Source organism: Cebidichthys violaceus, unplaced genomic scaffold (genome assembly GCF_023349555.1).
Source record: "Cebidichthys violaceus isolate CVI_PGR_0920_01 unplaced genomic scaffold, fCebVio1.0.p SCAF_61, whole genome shotgun sequence".
NCBI lineage: Eukaryota > Metazoa > Chordata > Actinopteri > Perciformes > Stichaeidae > Cebidichthys > Cebidichthys violaceus.
Genome location: NW_027176828.1, coordinates 354,844 through 375,903, shown reverse-complemented (window position 1 = coordinate 375,903; position 21,060 = coordinate 354,844). Strand labels below are relative to the sequence as shown.

General features: G+C 45.7%; 1 protein-coding gene across 1 annotated transcript in view; it reads left to right on the top strand.

Annotated features, from left to right (window-relative positions):
* plcl1 (phospholipase C like 1) overlaps positions 1–21,060 on the top strand; it is a 65,916-nt gene that overhangs the window by 29,993 nt on the left and 14,863 nt on the right. The window contains 22 exon segments of the mRNA XM_068734206.1: positions 17,551–17,625; positions 17,715–17,867; positions 17,869–17,907; positions 17,910–18,005; positions 18,086–18,131; positions 18,134–18,351; positions 18,353–18,382; positions 19,415–19,477; positions 19,479–19,514; positions 19,517–19,669; positions 19,671–19,736; positions 19,738–19,797; positions 19,799–19,812; positions 19,942–20,095; positions 20,097–20,237; positions 20,239–20,304; positions 20,306–20,404; positions 20,406–20,555; positions 20,557–20,766; positions 20,768–20,803; positions 20,805–20,822; positions 20,824–21,060. Of these exon segments, the coding sequence (XP_068590307.1) occupies positions 17,551–17,625; positions 17,715–17,867; positions 17,869–17,907; positions 17,910–18,005; positions 18,086–18,131; positions 18,134–18,351; positions 18,353–18,382; positions 19,415–19,477; positions 19,479–19,514; positions 19,517–19,669; positions 19,671–19,736; positions 19,738–19,797; positions 19,799–19,812; positions 19,942–20,095; positions 20,097–20,237; positions 20,239–20,304; positions 20,306–20,404; positions 20,406–20,555; positions 20,557–20,766; positions 20,768–20,803; positions 20,805–20,822; positions 20,824–21,060 (2,160 nt within the window).

Sequence of the window (21,060 nt, the reverse complement as noted above, 5' to 3'; positions counted from 1 at the left end):
TATGCATGTGTGGGCATACATATGTGCTTCTATGTGTAGTGACAGTTACATAAGGAGATTAAATTATGTAACGTTTTAGTTTTTTTTCAAGGAGACCAAATAAACAGTGGTGTTTCTTCGTGTGTATGTTAGTGAATGTGTGTGTGTTTGTTAGCATAGCATTGGCTCCCCGGCATCCAACTACAAACCCTGTTTTTGTTGTTGTCCCGGTGCTTCCGTATCCCTGCTGGGAGCAGCTTGAGGCGCTCACAGCTGGACTCTGCTTCTGTATTTCTAATTCTTACTCGCATCTATTTTATCACACAATTACACACACGCCCCTAAATCCTGGTGTCAACATGCACACTTCCTCTTTTCAGTCATATTTGCGTCTCTGCTTACTGAAAACATCTTTGAGCCGGTTACACTGCATGTACACAGACGTCGTAGATCCGTAAAGTAAATACAAATAACTTGTGTGTGTGTGTGTGTGTGTGTTCCACATTCCACAATAAACTCATGTAACTATATTTACATAATAAGATAAGTATAAGAGCTGCAACTTGCAGTCACCGTCTCTCCTTAGCACAGTCCTGCTTCTATCCGAGCTAACGGCTAACGTTAACCGAGGTGCCATTGAGTAACATTATGGTGCGTTCAAGCTCCAAACAGTAACAAATGAGCGTTGGGCGGCGCTAAATTATAACGCTGTCGTAATGTGTAATCTTGTTAAATCAAGTTTTTTGGCGAAGGCAAAGGTAATCTTATGATTTGTTGACATTAAGATCCTTTTCGTCTTCAGCAGAGCGGCGCTGAACGTATTTTTCTGAGACTCCACAACGTGCCGCAGCATCTTCTCCCCACAGTCTCGCCTGAGTGTGCGTCTTTCAGTATTTCATGATATACTTCCCAACGCACCGCTCTACTAACCTCCAGCCCTCCTCCGCTTCGCTCTGCTCAGCCACTCTATCCCCCCCCTCCTGCTGTCCTAAATTCTACTCGGGCAATAATAGAATGACATTTATCATAATCACTTTTGGGCTCACGGTTTCGCTCCCTCCGGCGCTCTTGTCTCGGTTTTGCCACCCATCTATTCTCAGCCGTCAGTTTGTCCACCGCCACCTCGTCCCCTTGTCTCCTCACTCCTCTCTGCCCTCTTTCTCATCCCTCCATCTGCCCATCCCCCCCCCAATCCATCAATCCATGCGTCAGTTTTGACTCTTCGCTTGTCAGGCACTGTGGTGGTTTTGAGGCGCCGATCCCTGCGACTTCTATCTGGGGAGATTAACTGAAAAGATGATTATCTCAAATACACTTGATTAGTAACTGTGAAATCCAGTCGAGCACAAATTGCACTCTCATGCTTCAAGTCCTGGAAAGGAAAGGGAAGGAGAGGAAAGGACGGGAAAGGGAAGCAAAGGCCTATATGGTGTCACAACTAGTTGCCAGTTTACTGGAACAGGAGTGTTGAATAACTGTAAAACGCTTTCTAACTGTACTTGTTTGTGTTACATTCAAAGTATAGACACAGATTTCTCCTGATGTTCACATGTTGGAAGCCACAGACTCACGGATTGATGAGAGACAACAGTTACTCATCTTATTGTCATCAAATAAAGCCGCTCCTGTCCTTGTAAAGTGAGGTGGATCGGTGCACTACCTCAAGTACCTTTTTGAAGGAATTCAAGGTACTGAGTGAGTGTCTCCTTCTTTTCAGAGACTCCAGTACATTTTCAGGGTTAACCCCAGGACATTGTTTAGCCAAGGTGGACACACGGGACACGAACACCGGTCTGCTGGGTGAAGGTCCTGTGTTTGACCCATCTGTCCTGACTCCTCCTTTTCTGTTGAACCGGGGATGTTTGTGTGTCCACCACTACCAAAGATCGTATTAGACTTTACATTGGCATTGTTCCAGTTGTAATGTGCTTTTTATCGCGGTGAATTTCACATATTTGTGTGGGATCGGTGACCTTCAGTGACCCGAAGCAACACATCTGTGTTAAAATAGTCAATAACCAAAATAATTTAAACGTTGAGTCCTTGTACTGTAAGTACATTCTTTTTTTAAAAATATAATAAAGTACAATTTGCAGGACTTTGCAGCACTGTATTTCCCATTGATACTGTTGATGTAGCGTTACCTTCTTACGGGTTTAGCGTTCCCTTTTAGTCATGCTGATGAAAACTTCTCGAATAAATACAAATTTTGAGCAACAGACCAGGCTGTAATTTGTCTGTGGTTCATAGCGTTCTCTTTGGCTTTCCAAGCATGAAGAAATGTTGCCTATTAGACATCAACCTTGGACTTTTTGTACCCATAAAACCATTTTACTGTTTCGACTGAAGGGTCATGTACTTTTGTTGGTTGGTTCAATCTTCAGCAATCTCTCTTTCGTTTCTGTATTTCTGTGCGGTTAACAAGGCCCACCTGGAATTGATCTCACCTCTGCAACCTGGACTGAATTAAAAGGGAAAAAAACAACAACAACAACAAAAAACACTGATTTCTGAGTTCAAGTAAAATGCTGCAACCATGGTTCCAGTGAGTTCTTACACATTCATCAACAGAAAAATCCTTGCAGATGTCGAAGTTCAAAATCCAAACGTTTAATCCCTGGAAAATTGAATAGAAAACTTAAATGCCTAAATTAAAACAAATCAAACAAAGAAATAAAGTTAAATACAATACACACTGTTAGGTGTAAATCAATGTTGTCCAGTTCAAATAATTCTTCATCTTTATTGTGTGCATATGTCACAGTGTTGTTCTAGAAACTGGATTTCTTAAGGAACTAATTATATATTCTTTCTAGTCTAGTGTAGGAGTGTGACTGTTGGTAGGAGTGTGATTCTTCAGATCCAGAGTTCCTGTATAAACCTCATGAATCTATGTGAATGTACAATAAAGTGTCGTCGACAAACGGCAGACATTCTGACCGCTGTCTCTGCTTATATAACCACCGACGCCTCATCCAGTGTAATATTTTTACACTTCAACAACTGGCCTGCCTCTCCAGATGTAGACTGTGGGTATGACGCCTGATTTAAGCTCGACGCATCCATGAAGGTTGCGAGCAGTGTGTGAAATACCCGTCCGTACTTTAATCCAGGTTCTCACCAAAAGCACGGGATCAAATTTGTCCAATTAGGTCCACAAACATCAGTGAAGACAGGCTGGCTGTGTGTTTCATTAACGGCAGAAAATCCACTCTTTCCACTAATTGCCTTATAATTATAGAGACCCCCCCTCCAAACGTTTGCTATTGAGGCTTTCAGGGGTTCTGAAGTGTCAATCAAGGGGTCTTGGACCTCCCCCTTCTCCCCGAGACTTCCTGTATTTCACACATTTTTTGCAGGTGTTTGCACAGCCAAAGTAACGTCACACCATCAGGCGCTTTCTCTCCTCCGGCTTCTACTTGCAACACCTGACACTCATCAAGGCAGACGATTGGCAGAGAAAGATTGAAACTGTTTAAGTTTGAACAATCAACCAGTCATGTGACGGTTGGGGTTTGGGTCAGGTTGCTGAATTTAAACTGCTTGTTTGACACCAGGTGTTTATACAGTATGGACTACAGAATAACCACAGGGCTTAAAGGAATACCTCACCCACTAAATGAAAATCACTATTTGTAATTACTCACCCTGTCTTACCTTGAATTCTTGAAGAATTCTCTCTCATGCCTCCACGGTGAAGGGAAAACCAAAAAAAAACGGTGAAAAGTCTTGATGAATTGAGGAACGCGAGAAAATAGTTTTCTTCAAGAGTAATAGAATATCTACACGCGGTACGTAGTTGATATACAAATGGTCAATTTTAAACTAAACTTTCAAGTCAACTCACACTTCGGCGCTTCAATTTTGACTCGCACGCATTTAACTTTTTACGACGTCCTGTTTACAGTGTTTGCACCTGCAGTTTTCAGTGTAGTCGAGCTTTTATTGTCCTAAAAAAACCAACCTGAAACTCTTTTCTCAGCTCGTCTGTTTCTACAAAGAAAGGCTAAAGTATATTGTTTTCCTCCTGAGTTCCACTCTAGCTGTTACTCTTTATCAGTCCAGCTGCTCTCAAGGCCGTTTTTTGGTTTTTCTCTCACTATCTCAGTCACAGTAAGGGTCATCCTCCCTCCATCCCTCACATGCCTTTTCTCACTCTGGGTTTTTCTGTTTATGGTTTAGCTGGTTTATTCCGTTTTAAATATGTTAGAATATAATATTTTAAATAACTATTCTTCCCTGTCTCCTCTTAACAGCTGGTGTGATGTGTGTCTGTACATCAGACGGTGTGTATACATAGCTGCTCTTTACTTCTGATTCTAATGTCTCAGATGTTATGAAATCCTGTCATTTAATGTTAGCTTTACCGACTTCAGACATCATTTCTCTTTTTTTTTTCTTCTCTCCAGCGGTCTCACTTGGCTCTCGTTCTCTCGCTCTTCGTTTTCAACCCAGAGGTGTTAAACTTATTTTAGTTCATGAGCCACGTGCTGCACGATTTGATCTCAAGTGGGCCGCCGCAGTAAAACATTTCATAATAACCTGTAAATAAAAAACACACCTCCAGTTGTTTCCCTTTCTCTCAGTGCCAAGAAGAACAAGAACATTCTGAAAACGTTCACAACTAATCAAAAATGAATTTACAAAACAGATGATGATGATGATGATGATGATGAAGTCTCTCTGAAACAGGCTGCTGTTTCCTCAAACCTGACAACAAGTCATTCGTCTTCTCTGTATTTTCCACCGTGATGAATCTGATAAATATAAATTGAAGTCTTTTTTTATTTCCTCCTTTAGTGCCACTTTTATATGCTATTGTGTTGCCCGTTCTGTTGTTTTATCTTATTCTAATTTGAATATTTGCATATATGTTAATATATTTGTTAGACTTTCTCGCTGGAGGATCAAACTACTGATTGTTTTGGGGGTTTTTTGCACAAATTTGTGGAATTCAAATACATGTTTGTTAGTGGAAATCCTCTCAGGCGCACACACACACACACACACACACACACACACACACAGGAAATGGGTGGGGACGCTGGGTTGTACCACCGACACGCACATTCCTAGTAGCACACACACACACACACACACACACACACACCTCTCTTTGTGTTTGTTCAGGATTTTAAAAAAAGTAGATTGAGACTATTACGCTTTCATCATCCCACCTAGTGTCCTTCACCTGCGGTTGCTAGGCAGCGGCTGCAATCATACTGAAAATAGAACACTAATAGCAATGGTGTGCATATACAGCGTGTGTGTGTGTGTGTGTGTGTGTGTGCAGCCCAGTCACTGCTCTGACATGTCTTTGTGGGTGCGTTTTTTTTTTTTTTTTGGAGGCGGGGGTTGCATAACTGCTGTCTCGGCCAGAGCTGGCTCTCGTCTGACGGACCCGCCGCTTGGCTGTCTGCTCGGAGCCTTCTGGAGACATTTGTTCTTACACACACACACACACACACACACACACACACACACACACACACACACACACACACACACACATGCACGCATACTGTAACTGCTCATCATGTGTATGCTCAAATGTACCCAGCTAACCCCCCCCCCCGAGATGTACTATCTCTGTTTAATTGCCTTTTATTGTCAATTATTCAAAATTAGCGTCCTCCTCCTCCTCCTCCTCCTCCTCCTCCTCCTCCTCCTCCTCTTCTCCATTCTTCTCCTCCTGCTCTGAAAGATTCATCAAGCCATTTACTAAACATCTCCTTTTCAGAAGCGCACAGGGCTGCCATCCAACTGTCTCCTCTCCCCTCCCTCCCTTCCTCCCTCCCTCCCTCTACTCCTCATCTTTGTTTTCATGTCTCCTTCCCACAGTGAGAGGAGCCGGAATAGAGCACTCAAATGTCAGCCTGCTATTATTTTTTCATTTTATTTGTGGAAGCCGATTGGGTCTCTGTTTTTTTTAGAGGTACCTGCCTGACCTCCCTTCGCTCCTGCTTCTCTCTCCTCTTATTTTCCTCTCACTCTCCCTCCCATTCATTTATTTGTTTCCCTATAAGGCTCGACTCGACCTCCTCCACCAGCTGTCTTTTTTTTTACTCTCCCCCTCTCATCTCTCCCCTTCTCCTCTGCTTCCATTTTCTCTCTCTCTCTTGTCGCCTCCTTTCCTAATCTCTGTCACTTTCTCTCCTCCCTGCCTTTCTTCTCCCCTCTGTCGCCTCACCCACTATCTCTCCCTCCTCCTGATCCCACTTCAAGCTTAATCTCCTCTCCCTCCTCTCCCTCCTCTCCCTGTCCCTTGTCTGTTTGTCTGTTTTTGTTTATCTGTGTATATGTGTAGATAACCGCAGAGTCAGAGGCCCACCAGAGAAGCCGGGAAGCTTTAAGCTGTTACATAACAAATGTCCTCTTGACTTGGAAGTGTGTCATTGCTTTGGATAAGGGTCCCTTTTGACCACTGCCTAAAGACCCCCCACCCCCCCACAGACCTCCCTTGATAGCGCTAATGCTCAGATGAAGGGATGGAGGAGGAGGAAAGGATATTTGGATAAAGGGCAAAACAATTGAGAGGAAGGGAGCGATGGAAAAAGGGCAAAGAAGAAAAGACAGAGAGGAGGAAGCAGCAGAGCTCAACAGGGAGGAGTCGGTAAGACGCGGAGGAGAGGAGGTGCAGCGTTTAGAGGGTCAGAGGGGACCGTCGGGGAGGAGCAAAGAGGAATGAAAGGAGCACAGACAGAGAGGCGGAGGGAGAGGTGGAGCTGTCCCGTCTGTCTGGGTGGGTTGTGGTTTGTCCTCTGGTGTCACGCCGGTTTAATTTATGTGCAGAGTGTTGCAGAAGGCAGCGGGCGTTATCGTCTGTCGGAGAGAAATGTGTGTCGGCGGCGGAAGCTAATGGATTGTCGATAGGTGTGCACACATGGCACTTTTCTCTTTGTTCAACAGGCTGCTCTGGGAAAAAAAAAAAAAAGCCTCACTTTTATGTCAAAGTCGCTGCGGCAATCGTCCTAATTTGGACCCAGAAACTATTTCTGCGTCACTGTTGGACAAAGGTAGAACACACACAGAGAGAGATTCTTCTGAGGACACTGTGGATCAATCATCTTTTATACTCGCACACAGAAAATAAAGTCAGGATAATAAACTGGAGGGGAGCTGGAGAGTTTATTGTACAATAATAATATGACCGGCGCTCACTCCACTCTATAGCTTCACTTCTGCTTGAGGTCATGAAACAGGTGGAGGCGTTCGCTCTCTGATAACACTCTTCTGAAACAGGAAGTCGATGATGAATGTATCTCCGTAGAAGAAGAAGAAGAAGGGTGAACGTCAGTCTTTTCCTTTTTAATCTGCTCGCGCTGAAAGTAAGCGCGAAAACCCTGTTTTGTTCATTGACATTTCCCCGTAAAGATTATTCAAACAAGATGGCCGCGTCCTAATTGTTGACTAAAAAAAAGGTACTGAAAGAAGCAGGAAGAGGAGCAAATAGAATTAGATGTAGACTGAGCCACAGGTGTCTCATGACTACAGTTTTAGCCATTTCATGCAAAATACTTTCAAATGATATTAAAACAAGCAGCAATGAGGGAAATCAAAGCGTCAAACTGCAAGACCTTAATCAGGCTGCACGTCAAACGACAACAGATTTGGCAGAAATTTGTCCAGAGTCTAAGATTAATCGGGGGTGAAAGATAGGGTTCTAAAATCTGTCTGTTTTTAGGTACATTAATGTTTAATGGATGACGGATGAGCCCAGAAATATGTAGTTCTCCATGTCTGAAAACAACTCGTGTTTTCACGCTCACACAGTAATTTCATCCGTAGAAGCACCACACGTCATTTTGGAACCAGGTGCATTGTTTTTGTGTGTGTGTGTGTGTGTGTGTGTGTGTGTGTGTGTGTGTGTGTGTGAGCTTATATATATCTGTCAGGCAAAGTGAAGCACAAAGCCATGTTGAAATCCATCAGAGATTCTCTTCATTATGTGAGGGCAGACGGGCAGAGTGTGAGTGTGAGTGTGTGAGTGTGACTGTGTGTGTCAGTGTGTGTGTGTGTGTGTGTGTGTGTGTGTGTGTGTGTGTGTGTGTGCAAACCTGTGGTGCAAAGGGCTTAGATTGAAATGTCCCCATCAACTCTGCTGTCAAAGCCAAAGCTTCAACCAGAATCCAGGTTACTGCAGGAAACATCCTGTTCAGTTTGAGATAGAAAACCCCAAAATGTTCCAAGATGGAATAAGGAAAAGAGCCATTAAATAGATAAACATATTTAAATTGTATTTATTTTTAATTTGATATGGATCTTTCGTGGCATTTGTCGCCATAACAAAGTTGTGTGTCACGTTCTGAGACAGTGACGTCATCACCGCCCTCTCTAATCTCCCTTTAGTACAGCTTTGATCTTAAACCTCATTGAAGTTCATTCTTCAGCACAATAATCTCTACTCAAAGTCCACTTACTTGTTGTTTTTGGAGCTTTCAGCTGCGAGTACGTCCACATGAGGTCGAACAACAAAACAACCGTGTTTTTCTCCTCTTACAACGTCCTCCAGACCGGAGCTCCACCGACATGTTTTCTCTTTAGGATTCCTTCAATAATGCCGTCAGACACTAATAATAACAATCTGAGCCTTTCAGTGGCAGAAACATGCAATTTTAGTCAACGTATCATTATGAAAATAGGTCCTGATTGAAAACAGATTTTTCCCCCATTTTTGCTGTCTTTAACCTGTCTTTATGTTGTCGAGAACAATTGTCTGTCTGTCCCACTATTTACCAGACGTCGTCTGTGATGCAGACTTTTAGTTCGTCAAACGAAAAGGAGGTTTAACGGCGTTCGTGCCGTTCAGACGTTTCACTCTCTACAACATTACATTACATTACATTATATTAGATTACATTACATTACATTATATTACATTATGGTCATTTAGCAGACGCTTTTATCCAAAGCGACTTACAATTCACTATCTATCTACACACCGTAGACGCAGCTACGGGAGACATTTTGGGGTGAAGTGTCTTGCTCAAGGACACATTGACACGAGACGAGTAGAGCAGTAGAGGCGGGAATTGAACCGCCGACCCTCTGATTGAAAGGCGCTCTCCACTTAGCCACGGTCACCCCAAAACCGAACTCTAATGTGGACACAAATAGTTTTCCGAACTTTAAAACGCGGTTATTAGCTCCAAAAAGCTAGTAATGAGATCATTTCGTCTCACAACCGCGATCTTATCTCAGCATCAACCGTTGTTTTGCCACGAGGGTTGGCGGAGATCTTTGACTTCTTGTGCTTCCTCGAATCTAAATCCAGACGCTGAACAAGAAACCGAAATAAGAGTTCAGGTTTTTGTTTTTCTTCTTTCTTTATACACTTCAAGAACTCACCATCACCTCCCTGTTTTACACCAACAGAAAATAAAAATTTTCCAGAGCTAAATACACACACACATACACACACACACACACACACACACACACACACACACTCCCAGACATCGTTACAAACACGTTATTCACAGACCACTCGAGGCTGAGGTCACCGCAGAGCTGGTTGCACTTGTTGTGATTACACCGTAGTGCATCGGGTTAATCACTGTGCGCTCATAACGATTCCAAATCGAGCCGACCGTTGCGGCGGTAAAGAATCCATACCGCGCAGGAAGCGACAAAACAAAGCCACACAGTTTTAACACCTTTTGTCGGTGTGACTCAACTGAATACGATCAGCGAGCACGCTCCCACCCACACACACGCACACACACACACACACACACACACGCGCGCTCTCGTACACATTTGACGCTTCAAGTCACGGTTATCAATTAATCATTCTGGTTTCTCACGACTTCCTCGAAGTGTTTGTCAGTTTCTTTCGTTCTTTCTTTCTTTCTTTCTTTCTGCTTCTTCACGCAGACTCTCGGCACACTTGGTGCTCCTCAGTGCTCAGCGTCTGTACGCAGTTTGGCGTAAGAGATGGTGAATCAGGCCGAAAGACACACACACACACACACACACACACACACACACACGGAATGATTGTAGAGAATTGGAAGCAAAAGTTGGCTCATGATTTGTTTTGTCAAAACTACACAAGTGAGTTTTCTAATTCAGAGTCACTTTGAAGAGCTCAGTTCTTGAAGGGATTCTGGTTTAGTGCCAATAAAAGGCCCAAATCAGTAGTGTTAGTTTATTGTTGTTGCTTGAGGCAGAAGAGAGGTCACTAGTTTTGATCTTCTTTTTTTTTTTTTTTTATCAATCTTGCATTTATTTGACTGGAAACTGTTTTACTGGGGACTTTTACAGACGTATGTATCTGACACAATGAATACGCTCCGGTCGGACAATAGATTCACTGACTCCTCAGACTCTCTGAGCCATGTCTACGACTACTCTGCTGTTGTTTACCTCACCTATAAAGAATCATGTCTACGGCCTCTTTAACCTGTCGCTCGAGGCGATATCCTCATCGGAAGTTTCCGAAATGAAATGCAAACCGAAGCCCTCGTCAGCGGGCTCATTACCCGGTTCCTCATGGTAAACATGTTCAACGTGCACTGAGACACTTTAAATAAGTACATGTACTTGTGCTGGTTTAAAAAGGGAAACTTACCGTTAAAACATAGAAATAATACCTCTATTTACTCTAAGTAGTCATGCTCATGTTGGCTCTCTGGGACACTGAACACTTTGTTAACGGGATTAGTTCCACCTGTGCTGACAAAAGTAAATTGGTGTTGTGAAAAAAAGATCCTTTCCATTTGAGGCTCATGTCTCTGGAGCCCCCCCCCCCCAACAAGAAAAAAAAAGCAGCTAAAGGTTATCAGACAACACATATAAAGAAACGCATCAATAGATATTTGTCCTAGTTGATAATCAACAGTTGTGCGCCGCTGTGCTGACTGTGATGCACAGCGAGCCGGCCTTTGCTGCGGATTAACGGCTGTAAGACTGTGCAGCAGCGCAGTAATCTATTGTGCTAATCTTCTGCCAATGGGCTGAGGGATTATTAGCCAGATCATGAGGATCAGATTGGGACTGGATTTATGCAACTGCCAGGTGTTAGTCTGCGTGTGTGTGTGTGTGTGTGTGTGTGTGTGTGTGTGTGTGTGTGTGTTATGCACAAGGTTAATAAGTTGTATAAGCAAGTTTTTGTCAATGGATGGAAACATCGAGGCCGGGTGCAGGAACAGTATAGGGATTGACGAGCGATCGGGGTGTGTGTGTGTGTGTGTGTGTGTGTGTGTGTGAGTGTGTGTGAGTTTTGACACGGTTGTAGATTGATTTTCACGTTTATGTTCCATCGGCTCTTTCGTGTGTACGGCTGTTGAAGGTCGCTGTGCAGGACGGGATGAAGGCTGCTGTGTTTGTACAGTGTGTGTGTGTGTGTGTGTGTGTGTGTGTGTGTGTGTGTGTGCATCCTCACATTGAAGTGGTGACCTGCGGGGACTCATGCATGCGAGGACACACAAGTAAATATGTGGAGATTTATGCATCATAAAACGTCCTGATTAGTTTGTCAAAGTACTGTCTCATCGGTTTTCTTTCTGAGATTTTTCGAGTTTTTTTTTAATTAATGCCTTTTGCGTACAGTTCAATGTTCAATTTGTTCAACAAAAGAATGAAATTATTCTTAAACTAAACAAGTAATTTGTTCTGAAAGCAGCAGAGAGGCTGAACTGAATACACTTTAATATCGAGTAATGTCGTTATCGCTATATTCAACATTAGAGCATTTTTTGTCCCTCATATTGCCGCCCGAGGATTATTAAGGACAAAGATTTGAATTAAAAACATGAATTCTGTTCATGTTATTTTTTAATGTTATTCTAAAAAAAGTCTTTTTGGATTTGTTCGTAAATAATTTGCCCCAAACTGCATCGTTTTGTGAGGTGCCATTTGCTCATCTTCTTCATTGAATTGTTACACATGTGCAATATTTGCCATACAGCAAATAATCTTCTTCTCTAAGTCAGCGGCCCTGTTTCAATTCAACGCATTCAACACTTCAACAACGCCGGCTGAGAGCCAGACCTGATCACGCAACGACGACAACTAACTCTTGTGTGTCTGAATGGGATCAAATCCCTGCAGCCAGGTTCCCAAATATGTTGTGGAAAAAGAGTCGAGGCCTTGATCCAGCAGCAGATTGATGCTCCAGGCTTGTAGAAGGAGACGTTTAACAATCACATTTGGGCGTAATGTTCAGGCGTCCACATCCGATCATAGTCGGAAGCTGACCGAATGCATTTTCAAGGCGGATTTTGCCGATTTTATTAGCAGAGATTTGATATAATATATGTATATATATGTTTTTATTAGCGTATAATCAGCTTCGTATCTACAGAGGGAGCAGGTCGTCTTCAAAGAGTCGGCCTGTGTTGCACCGCCAGGTTTCTACAGCAGGACAAACCCAACACTCATGTTTTAACGTTACCTGAAGGCAACCGTGGTTCTCGTTGCAAGCCAAGGCAACTGGGCTGTACACACTTTGCGCACACACACACACACACACACACACACACACACACACACACACACACACACAACTAAGGCTTATATCGTTAACAATAAGGCCACTTACACAACAACTACGCCCTGCAACAGAATAGCGTCAGACAGACAGCGTCTCCCTTCGATCCAGGTTCTCACAAAAGGCACCGGATCAGATCTGTCCAGAAAGGGGGTCCGTTTTAGGTTCCACAAACCGATGTGAAGACGGGTTTCTCTTGGCGTAACCTCTGGCCGACCGTGTCATTTTTTACGGCGCGACACCGTCTCTCGCACTCGCTTTTCATATTTGTGAATACATGTTTTGAATAATGAAAACCTGCTTTTTAAAAGACCTCTTAGTGACAAATAATCCTGAAACTTTGCTATTGTACCAACCGGACTCCACCAACAGCCCCTGATACAACACAACGTCCTCCGCCATGACGGTTTTGAGCTATAGGCTCTGAGTGGGTCGACATCACAGTGATACTCTCTCTCTCTCTCTCTCTCTCTTCACACACGCGACACAGTCGTACTGAAGAGGTACACCGAGTGAAGAGCGCGCTGCTGTCAGCGGCTGTTCACTACAATGACCTATTGTTCTCCTTCTATTTATTCTACTTCTGCTCCCTGTGTCCCCACTTGTTGCACCTTGATCCTCTTTTCAACTCCCACCTCTACTCTTTTATTCAGTTTGCACTCTATTTTTTTTTTTGTAATTATTTTTCCCCATTTCCAATTGTCAAACCGTGTTCTCGGCTTTCCACTCCAGAACATCCTTTTTTTTTTTTTTTAAGTCTCGTCTGACCTTTTTCTTGCGTCTCCTCTCTTCTTTCCCTCCAGCCTTTGCTCTCATTTCTCCTCAGCATCTTTCCATCTGTGCTGAGATATTATTATTTTTTTCCCAGCAGCAGCTCAGTGACGGAGAGAACGATCGCATCTGAGCTAAAGAGAGCGTAGAAGTAAAACAAACCGGAGAGACAGAGAGACAGAGACAGAGAGAGAGAGAGAGAGAGAGAGAGAGAGAGAGAGAGAGAGAGAGAGAGAGAGAGAGAGAGAGAGAGAGAGAGAGAGAGAGAGAGAGAGAGAGACGGAGCTTAAAACAGGCTGTGGATTATAACTGATAGATGCCCTTTTAGGCCAAACAGAGCGCTGCATTAAAGGCTTTCAGAGGACGTGGCCATAGTTTCCTGGATGGCATCGTGTGTCTTGCGCCGAGATGTCAAAGCGACAGCGGAAACATGCACGACGCGCACACACACACACGCGCGCGCGCCGGATTAGCCACGACCGCCACAACAACGTCGATGTCCCCGAATGTCCACGGGCGCCCCCAAAGCGGCATCGCCAGAGAGACAGACACGGCTCCGTCCACCTAAATACCCGCTGACCTGCTTTCTCTATAAGCTCGTCCGTCCGGCCTCCTCCCTGACCAACTTAATACAATTTTTGGGAGTGTTTACGTGAACAAAGACAAACAAGCGAACCGCCTTTGATGGTAACTCGGTGTCCAGTGTGTGTGTGTGTGTGTGTGTGTGTGTGTGTGTGTGTGTGTGTGTGTGTGTGTGTGTGTGTGTGTGTGTGTGTGTGTGTGTGTGTGTGTGTGTGTGTGTGTGTGTGTGTGTGTGTGTGCGGGGAGGTCTGGGAATGTTGGGATTGGAAATCAATACGGGATTGTGTAGCGAACAGGACGAGGCAACGATTTTCACCTCCCTCCCTCCCCCTTTCTGAGGTAATCATGTATGTTGTGTTTCTTTGGCCAAAAGGTACCGTGAACATGTGAGTCGGTGTGTCTGGATTTGAACTCACCTGTGGGTGTAAAATATTCTCAACACAAGGTCCAACTTTCTTCGTCGCTTCCCAACGCTTTCCTATGCTTCCTCAGCAGATGATTTCTAACCTTAAAGCACAAGGTTACAGATGAAGACCACGGATCTCCAGATGTGTTGATGTTGATTGTTTGTGACAAACTAAAAGGATGAAGTGTTTCCTTCATGTGTTGAGAAAATCCTCCTACTTCTTCAGCTAAACTCTTTAAAAAGCCTCTTGGATCAGCTGGAAAATACGTCGTCACAAAACAGGTTTCTCTTTTTAGAGATACGAGGTTCTCACAGGACAAACGTACGCTGATCTTATAGAATATTATGCATTGAAGTAGGTGAGACTAACCAACAGAAAATAAAATGCAACATACAGCAGTATTACTACCCAGATCATATGTAATAGTAAAACACTGGCAGGGAATATTGTACACTAGTAAAAGTACATTTTGCTCATAATACAAACATACTTTTGAATGCCGGACTTTTCCTTGTAGTGGAGTATTTTCACAGTGTGGTATTACTACTTGTACTTAAGTAGTACAGTTACATGCTGTATCCGTACAAACTGAACGGCGGTGGCGGGGGGGGGGGGGGGGGGGGGGGGGGGAGGACTGCACACGGGAGAGGCGGTCGACTCTCTGCACTCGGCGCCACGTGTAATTACTGCCGTCGCGTCAGCCGAGACCGCCGCAGCTCATTACGGCGCTCATGAAGAAGAGCCGTTATCAGTAAGACTCCCGCGCTGTGGCGCTAATGAAAAGTTAACTTGACATTGACATTTGTTGCTCAGCGAGCGGAGATGAAGCCGCCAATCAATCTGTCACTAGCTGGAGGCGGGAAGCACGGCTACTAAGTAGCTGTGTGTGTGTGTGTGTCTGTGTGTGTGTGTGTGTGTCAGAAAAACAACAGTGCTTAAGCTTAAGATTCTAACTTTATCTCTGACACTAGTCACTTTTCCAATAATGGTTTCTTGTTATTCCAGGAATCTTTCCCCAGAGAACAGAAAGATGGAAAACAAGATGTGTACCTCTGCTACCTTTTTTAAACAACAAAAAAAATACTCTTTTATTAAAGACGATGAGGACTGTGATCAGCTGTTGTTTCTATTTCCGTTTGGGCTACAAGTTGACAAGTCCAAAACCCAAAGATATGTCCAAATGTACCTTGAAATGGAACTAGCAGGAGGAACATGTTAACAGGGGAGGACTGTGTGTTCTCTCTCATGTCAAATATACCTCTTTCACAGCCATTGGCAAGTCGTTTTTTTTACGGGAGTGATTGCCCTCCTCTGCTTCTGATTGGCTGGTACTTGTCGCCCTCTTCGCAGAAGTCTATTGCTGATGAACGAGATTGTTGGAAGGTTGAGAGGTTCATGATTTCACCTCAGATGTGGATGTTTTCACAAGGTTGTATTGTGCTCGCATATATTATTACAATGCCCTGAAACATGTATAGTCTTATATGCAGAGTAACCAAAACCTTTGACACAGCAATGAAGCAATCGAGCTAATATTAACGAACATATAGTGTAAGCCACTTCGACACAATTTTAAATCCGGCCCTGGGAATAAGAAAACCACCAAATATTCACATCTTAGAAGCTGGACCCAGTGCATTTTTTTGTTTTTGGCATTCGTGGCAAAAAAGATTGACGTGATCGATTTTCAAAAATGGCTGCAGATACATTTTCTGCCCATTGACGAATCATCTCAGCTACAAAGTTGAGTTCTAGAGGAACCGAAAAGGATCTGTATGTCCAGGAGGACTGACGGCGCTCGGATTCAACTTTTGAAACTTTAATGCTGAATTTGAAATGTTTCTAGTTTCACACACCGCTCTTAAGACGTAAATGCTTTCCTGCGAGCCGGCTCGACAGGCTCAGTGAGAATGCGATGATCAGGAAGACTATGAATAAAATAAAATCCATTCCGTCCAAATTTGGAGGAGATTACATAGTGAGAGCAGCGGCTCCTCTGATGCCAACGAAGTGAAAGGAGGAGAGTGTGTGAAGCAAACCTGCAAGCCCCAAAAATATCCAAATCCCAGCCGAACCCATGTAAAAAACGACGCCTATTAAGGATGTGATGTTGAAACATTCGTCCAGAGAACCATTTACTATTTCACAAGCAGTGTTCGATGGACGGTGTGTTTAGCTGGAGCTTATTTCCCAACACCAGTCCTTTAATGGGCTTTGAGACTTTAAGTAATTATTAAAATGTCACAGTTTATAATCTTTAATTCAGTGCGTATTATAAACAGCCATCCATGACGACACAAAAACAAACAGACAAATGAACCAAAAAAAAACCAACATCCCCGGGGTTTCCTTCAGGCCAAATGTGTTTTTTTTGAAGAATATTTTTAAATGCCACCTGCTCATTAGAGTGAATGGGGGTCAGCCTAAGGTGAACATTTGGCCCACCAAATTTAGGGGGCTTGATGGCCCGCTTAAAATATTATCATCTATCCCTGGAAATGCTTCAGTCAATTACTGAAAACCATATTTGAATGATTCAGTGTGAGTGTTTTTTGAATATGAAATGATGGTGAAAAGAGTCGCATCGCATTACATGAAAGTGAAGACGCTCTCCTGAAAAGATGGAAATGTTATTTTCCTCAGGAAAGAAGGGAGGAATGGAATGAGAGAAACTCTATTTGAACAAGGACTTCTCCGTAATGACTTTGTATTGTGTTTTACAATGCTACTTCTAAGAGAGTTTGAATAATGCAATGTCATTGTATTCTGAATTAATTTGTTTTTAAAGCGTTCTTTGACAGTTTTTAGTGTGTTTTTTTACCATATTTCACAGGGATCAGATGGAAAACCCTCCTAAAACATAGTGGTCTCTCCAGCCTCTCTCTCTCTCTCTCTCTCTCTCTCTCTCTCCTCTCTCTCTCTCTCTCGCTCTCGCTCGTCTCTCTCTCTGTCTCTCTCTCTCTTTCTCTCTCTCTTTTGAATGGGCACCAAATATACCTCCCGCCTACGTCTCGCCTACGTCTAAAAAAATAAAAAAACGACATGACCAAAGTCATTTATGGCTACAGGATTTATATGTGATTATTTGTGTTAGTTGTACATGAAACTGTTGTTTTTCCACGTGTGTCCCTCTGAAATGTTCATGAATGTTGTCTGATGATTCTGAAGAAGCACGTATACAAATGTTTTGTAGTAATACAGAAATATATTTAGTCTAGCTGGAGGATTGTTGTTGCTGTTCCTTGAGTTCTTCTCAACATGTAGAAAACTCCTCTTCTCCTTTTGACTTCATGGCCATCTGTGTTTGTCTTTTCCCAGGATCCCTCAGTGCAGAAGTTTGGCGGAGGAAGGAAGAAGACTGTGTCCTTCAGCAGCATGCCCTCCGAGAAGAAGGTAGATTAGCGTCACAGATTTAACATGATGAGAAAATAATTCAAGACAAAGAACAGATCACAACGCCTTTGATTTTTTCCATTCCCCAGGTGAGCAGTGCTGCAGACTGCTTGGCGTTCATGCAGGGCGGTTGTGAACTGAAGAAGATCCGGCCCAACTCCAGGGTCTACTGTCGTTTCTACACGCTGGACGCCGACCTCAGCTGCTTGCGCTGGGAGCCGTCCAAGAAGGACAGCGACCGGGGCTCGGCTAGACGTCCTCAGCATCCGAGAGGTTCGCAACCGGGAAGAAGCACCGAGACGTTCCTCCACAACGGTCCTCTCTCCGAGCACCTGGCTGAGGAAGCGGCCTTCTCGGTCATCCATGGGGACGATTACCAGGTACGTTTCCTCCTCAAAGACCCGCAGTGAACAACCCATCCGTCCCGCCCGCTAATCTCCTCATCTGTCCCTCCTTACAGTCTCTGGACTTGGTGGCGTTGTCGGCAGATGTGGCAAACATCTGGGTGACGGCCTTCGCTACCTGTTGGCTCACCCGTCGGTCATCGGGGGTGCCGGGGGGAGGCGGCGGAGGAGTAGGGGGGGCTGGGTGAAGGAGGGGGCGTCGGGTGTGGACGGCAGCCCGGGAGGGAAGATGAGGAGCGAGTGGCTGGCGACGGAGTTCGCCCAGGTGGATGAAGACGGCTACGGCATCGTGTCGGAGGACGTGGCCGTCGCCACCATCTGTAAAACTCTGCCCCGGCATCAAGGAAGCCAAGGTGAATAAGAACATCACTTATTATCCTCCACCTTCATGCTTATATGCTTCATAAGACTGGTGGTTGATGTGGAGCCGTGCACCGCCAGTAGCACAAGTGGTGTTCTGCTGAATCAATGTTTTTTACATCAACAATTGATCCCACGAGTGCGTATTTGCATGTGAAAGAGGTCGCTCTCATTGATGAACATGCGGAGAATTATCTCTGTCACGCGCTGCAACAAACGGCTCCGTGGTGATGACTGGATGTCACCGCGGCAACAGCCACAGCCACAGCAGGAGTGGTTTGTTCCTGTAATTGGTGCAGCAGAACGTTCAATCCCTCACGTTAAAGAGATTTCTTGCGTTTGGATTTCTGAAGTGCAGTTGGGGGGGGGGGGGGGGGGGGGGGGGGGGGGGGGTAAACGTTTTGATTGTTGGTAGACATTTACAAAAAAATATAAGGAGTCACGGGCCAAACAATGCAAGAAAATCTGTGTTTCTAGACCAGAAAACCCTTTGTGTAACCTTTGACGTTACAGTGGTTTATTGAGTGTGCCCACATGTTACCAAAAGTATTTAACTAGAAATATGCTGAAGCCATACTGAGTTAGCCAGAGGCCGGCTACCTCTCCCCCTGTTCCTCCTCCACCTATCACCCGCTGCTGCAACAAAGATGCTCAGATTAAACCTGGAAACATAGAGAGAGGATGGACGTCTGCGTTGGCTCAGACAGGTGACACGACGGCACGACATCCTGCGAGAACATTTTACCCACGACGATGAGGATCAGAGGGGGGGAAGATTATTGCCGGCATGGGCTGAGCACAGAACGAGATGAACCGATAGAGAGAAGAAGAGGAGGCAGGTGAAGGAAAGAGATGATTAATACAATGCGTTGTTTAATGAGTCGGTTTTTTTGTAATATCCTCATGGATAACAAGATAAGTAAAGTTTAATTAAGCTTCGGTGAACAAATGAGGCAGAACGTTGGCTAACTAGATTACCTCACCTCATCTCTCGCTCAATAAACTCTCTTCTTCTCCCTCCACAGGTGCGTCTGCGTTTTAAGGAGATCCAGCGCAGCAAGGAGAAGCTCACCTCCCACGTGACGCAGCGAGGAGTTCCACGAGGCCTTCTGCGAGCTCTGCACCCCGCACCGGACGTCTACTTCCTGCTGGTGCAGCTGTCGAAGGACCGGGAGTGTCTGGACCCTCAGGACCTCCGACTCTTCCTGGAGACGGAGCAGGGTCTGTCCCTGGCGACCACGGAGGGCTGCTGGGAGCTCCTGCGGCGCTGCGAGCCCTCAGGCCCAGGGTAAGGAGAGGGGGCTGCTGGGTCTGGACGGATTCGCCCGCTACCTGCAGTCTCCGGAAGTGCCAGCTGCTCGACCCGGAGCACCTGGGGGTTTGTCAGGACATGAACATGCCACTGTCCCCACTACTACATCAGGTCTGTTTACAGTCAGGGCACGTTCATTCATTTGTCTTCTTCTCTGATGTTCTCAGAAGTCACTACGTGTCATGAATACTGTAAATCATGGTTTAGAAGCAGATTTAGAAGTTGATCTTGTTCACTCAGCACCTCGTACCGCTCCTACCTGCTGGATGACCAGGTCCACGGCAGGGCGGACCTCGGAGGGTTGATCAAGGCCCTGCAGTCCGGCTGCCGATGCGTGGAGCTCGGAAGTGACCGACGGCCCCGGAGGGGGAGCCTCTCACTCGGGGTGGACTATGGGGCCGGATATCCCGCGCCACCATCATCACCACCACCATCACCACCACCACCACCATCACGCGCCTGTCACTATCCGCTCCGCTCTGGAGGTGGTCAACAAGTACGCCTTCCTGACCTCTCAGTACCCGCTCCTGTTGTACTTTGTGCCAGCGTTGTTCCCCCGGCCAGCAGCGCACCATGGCACAGCACTTAAAGAAAGTGTTCGGACTCCCTTCTTTACAAGCCGGAGGCCCTCCCCGTCAGCCTGGGGGGGCGAGCCACGACCTTGCCACTCCCCGAGCAGCTGAAGGGACGCATCCTGATCGTGGGGGAAGAAGCTCCTTCCGGAGCAGGACGGCTCAGATGGGGAGGTGTCGGAGGAGGATGAGGGAGATTGGAGGAGGGGAGGGCCCCTGGCGGGACGTCGAATGACCATCCCTGGTGAGGAAGAACTGGGCGTGGTCCTGGTGGTGCCTCCGCCCCTCTCAGCCCAGGAAGCTGCGCCTCCACAAGGAGCTGTCGGACCTGGTGGCGATCGCTCGCACGGGCAGCCGCAGCTTCTACGCCCAGAGAGCCAGTCACAAACAGGCCCAGCAGCAGTCGCCGCCCAGCAGTCCCTCCTCCCCCAGCACGCCGCTGCCTTCTGAGCCGCCTTATTGGACGCTGTGCTCCCTGGGCGAGGGCGAGGCGACGGCGCCTGACCACGGAGAGCCCGGAGGACCTTGTTAATGTTCACCAAGCGCACCCCTGACGAGGGTACGACCCAGTTCGGTGCGCCTGGACTCCAGTAACCCCAACCCACAGGGTTACTGGAAAGGAGGGGTCCAGCTCGTGGCCTTGAACCAGCAGACCCCCGGCGCCATGCTGGACCTTCACAGGGGTCGCTTCTCACAGAACGGAGGGTGCGGTTATGTCCTCCGACCGGCTGTGATGAGGGACGAGGTGTCGTATTTCAGCGCTCACACGCAGGGCTGCGTGCCAGGA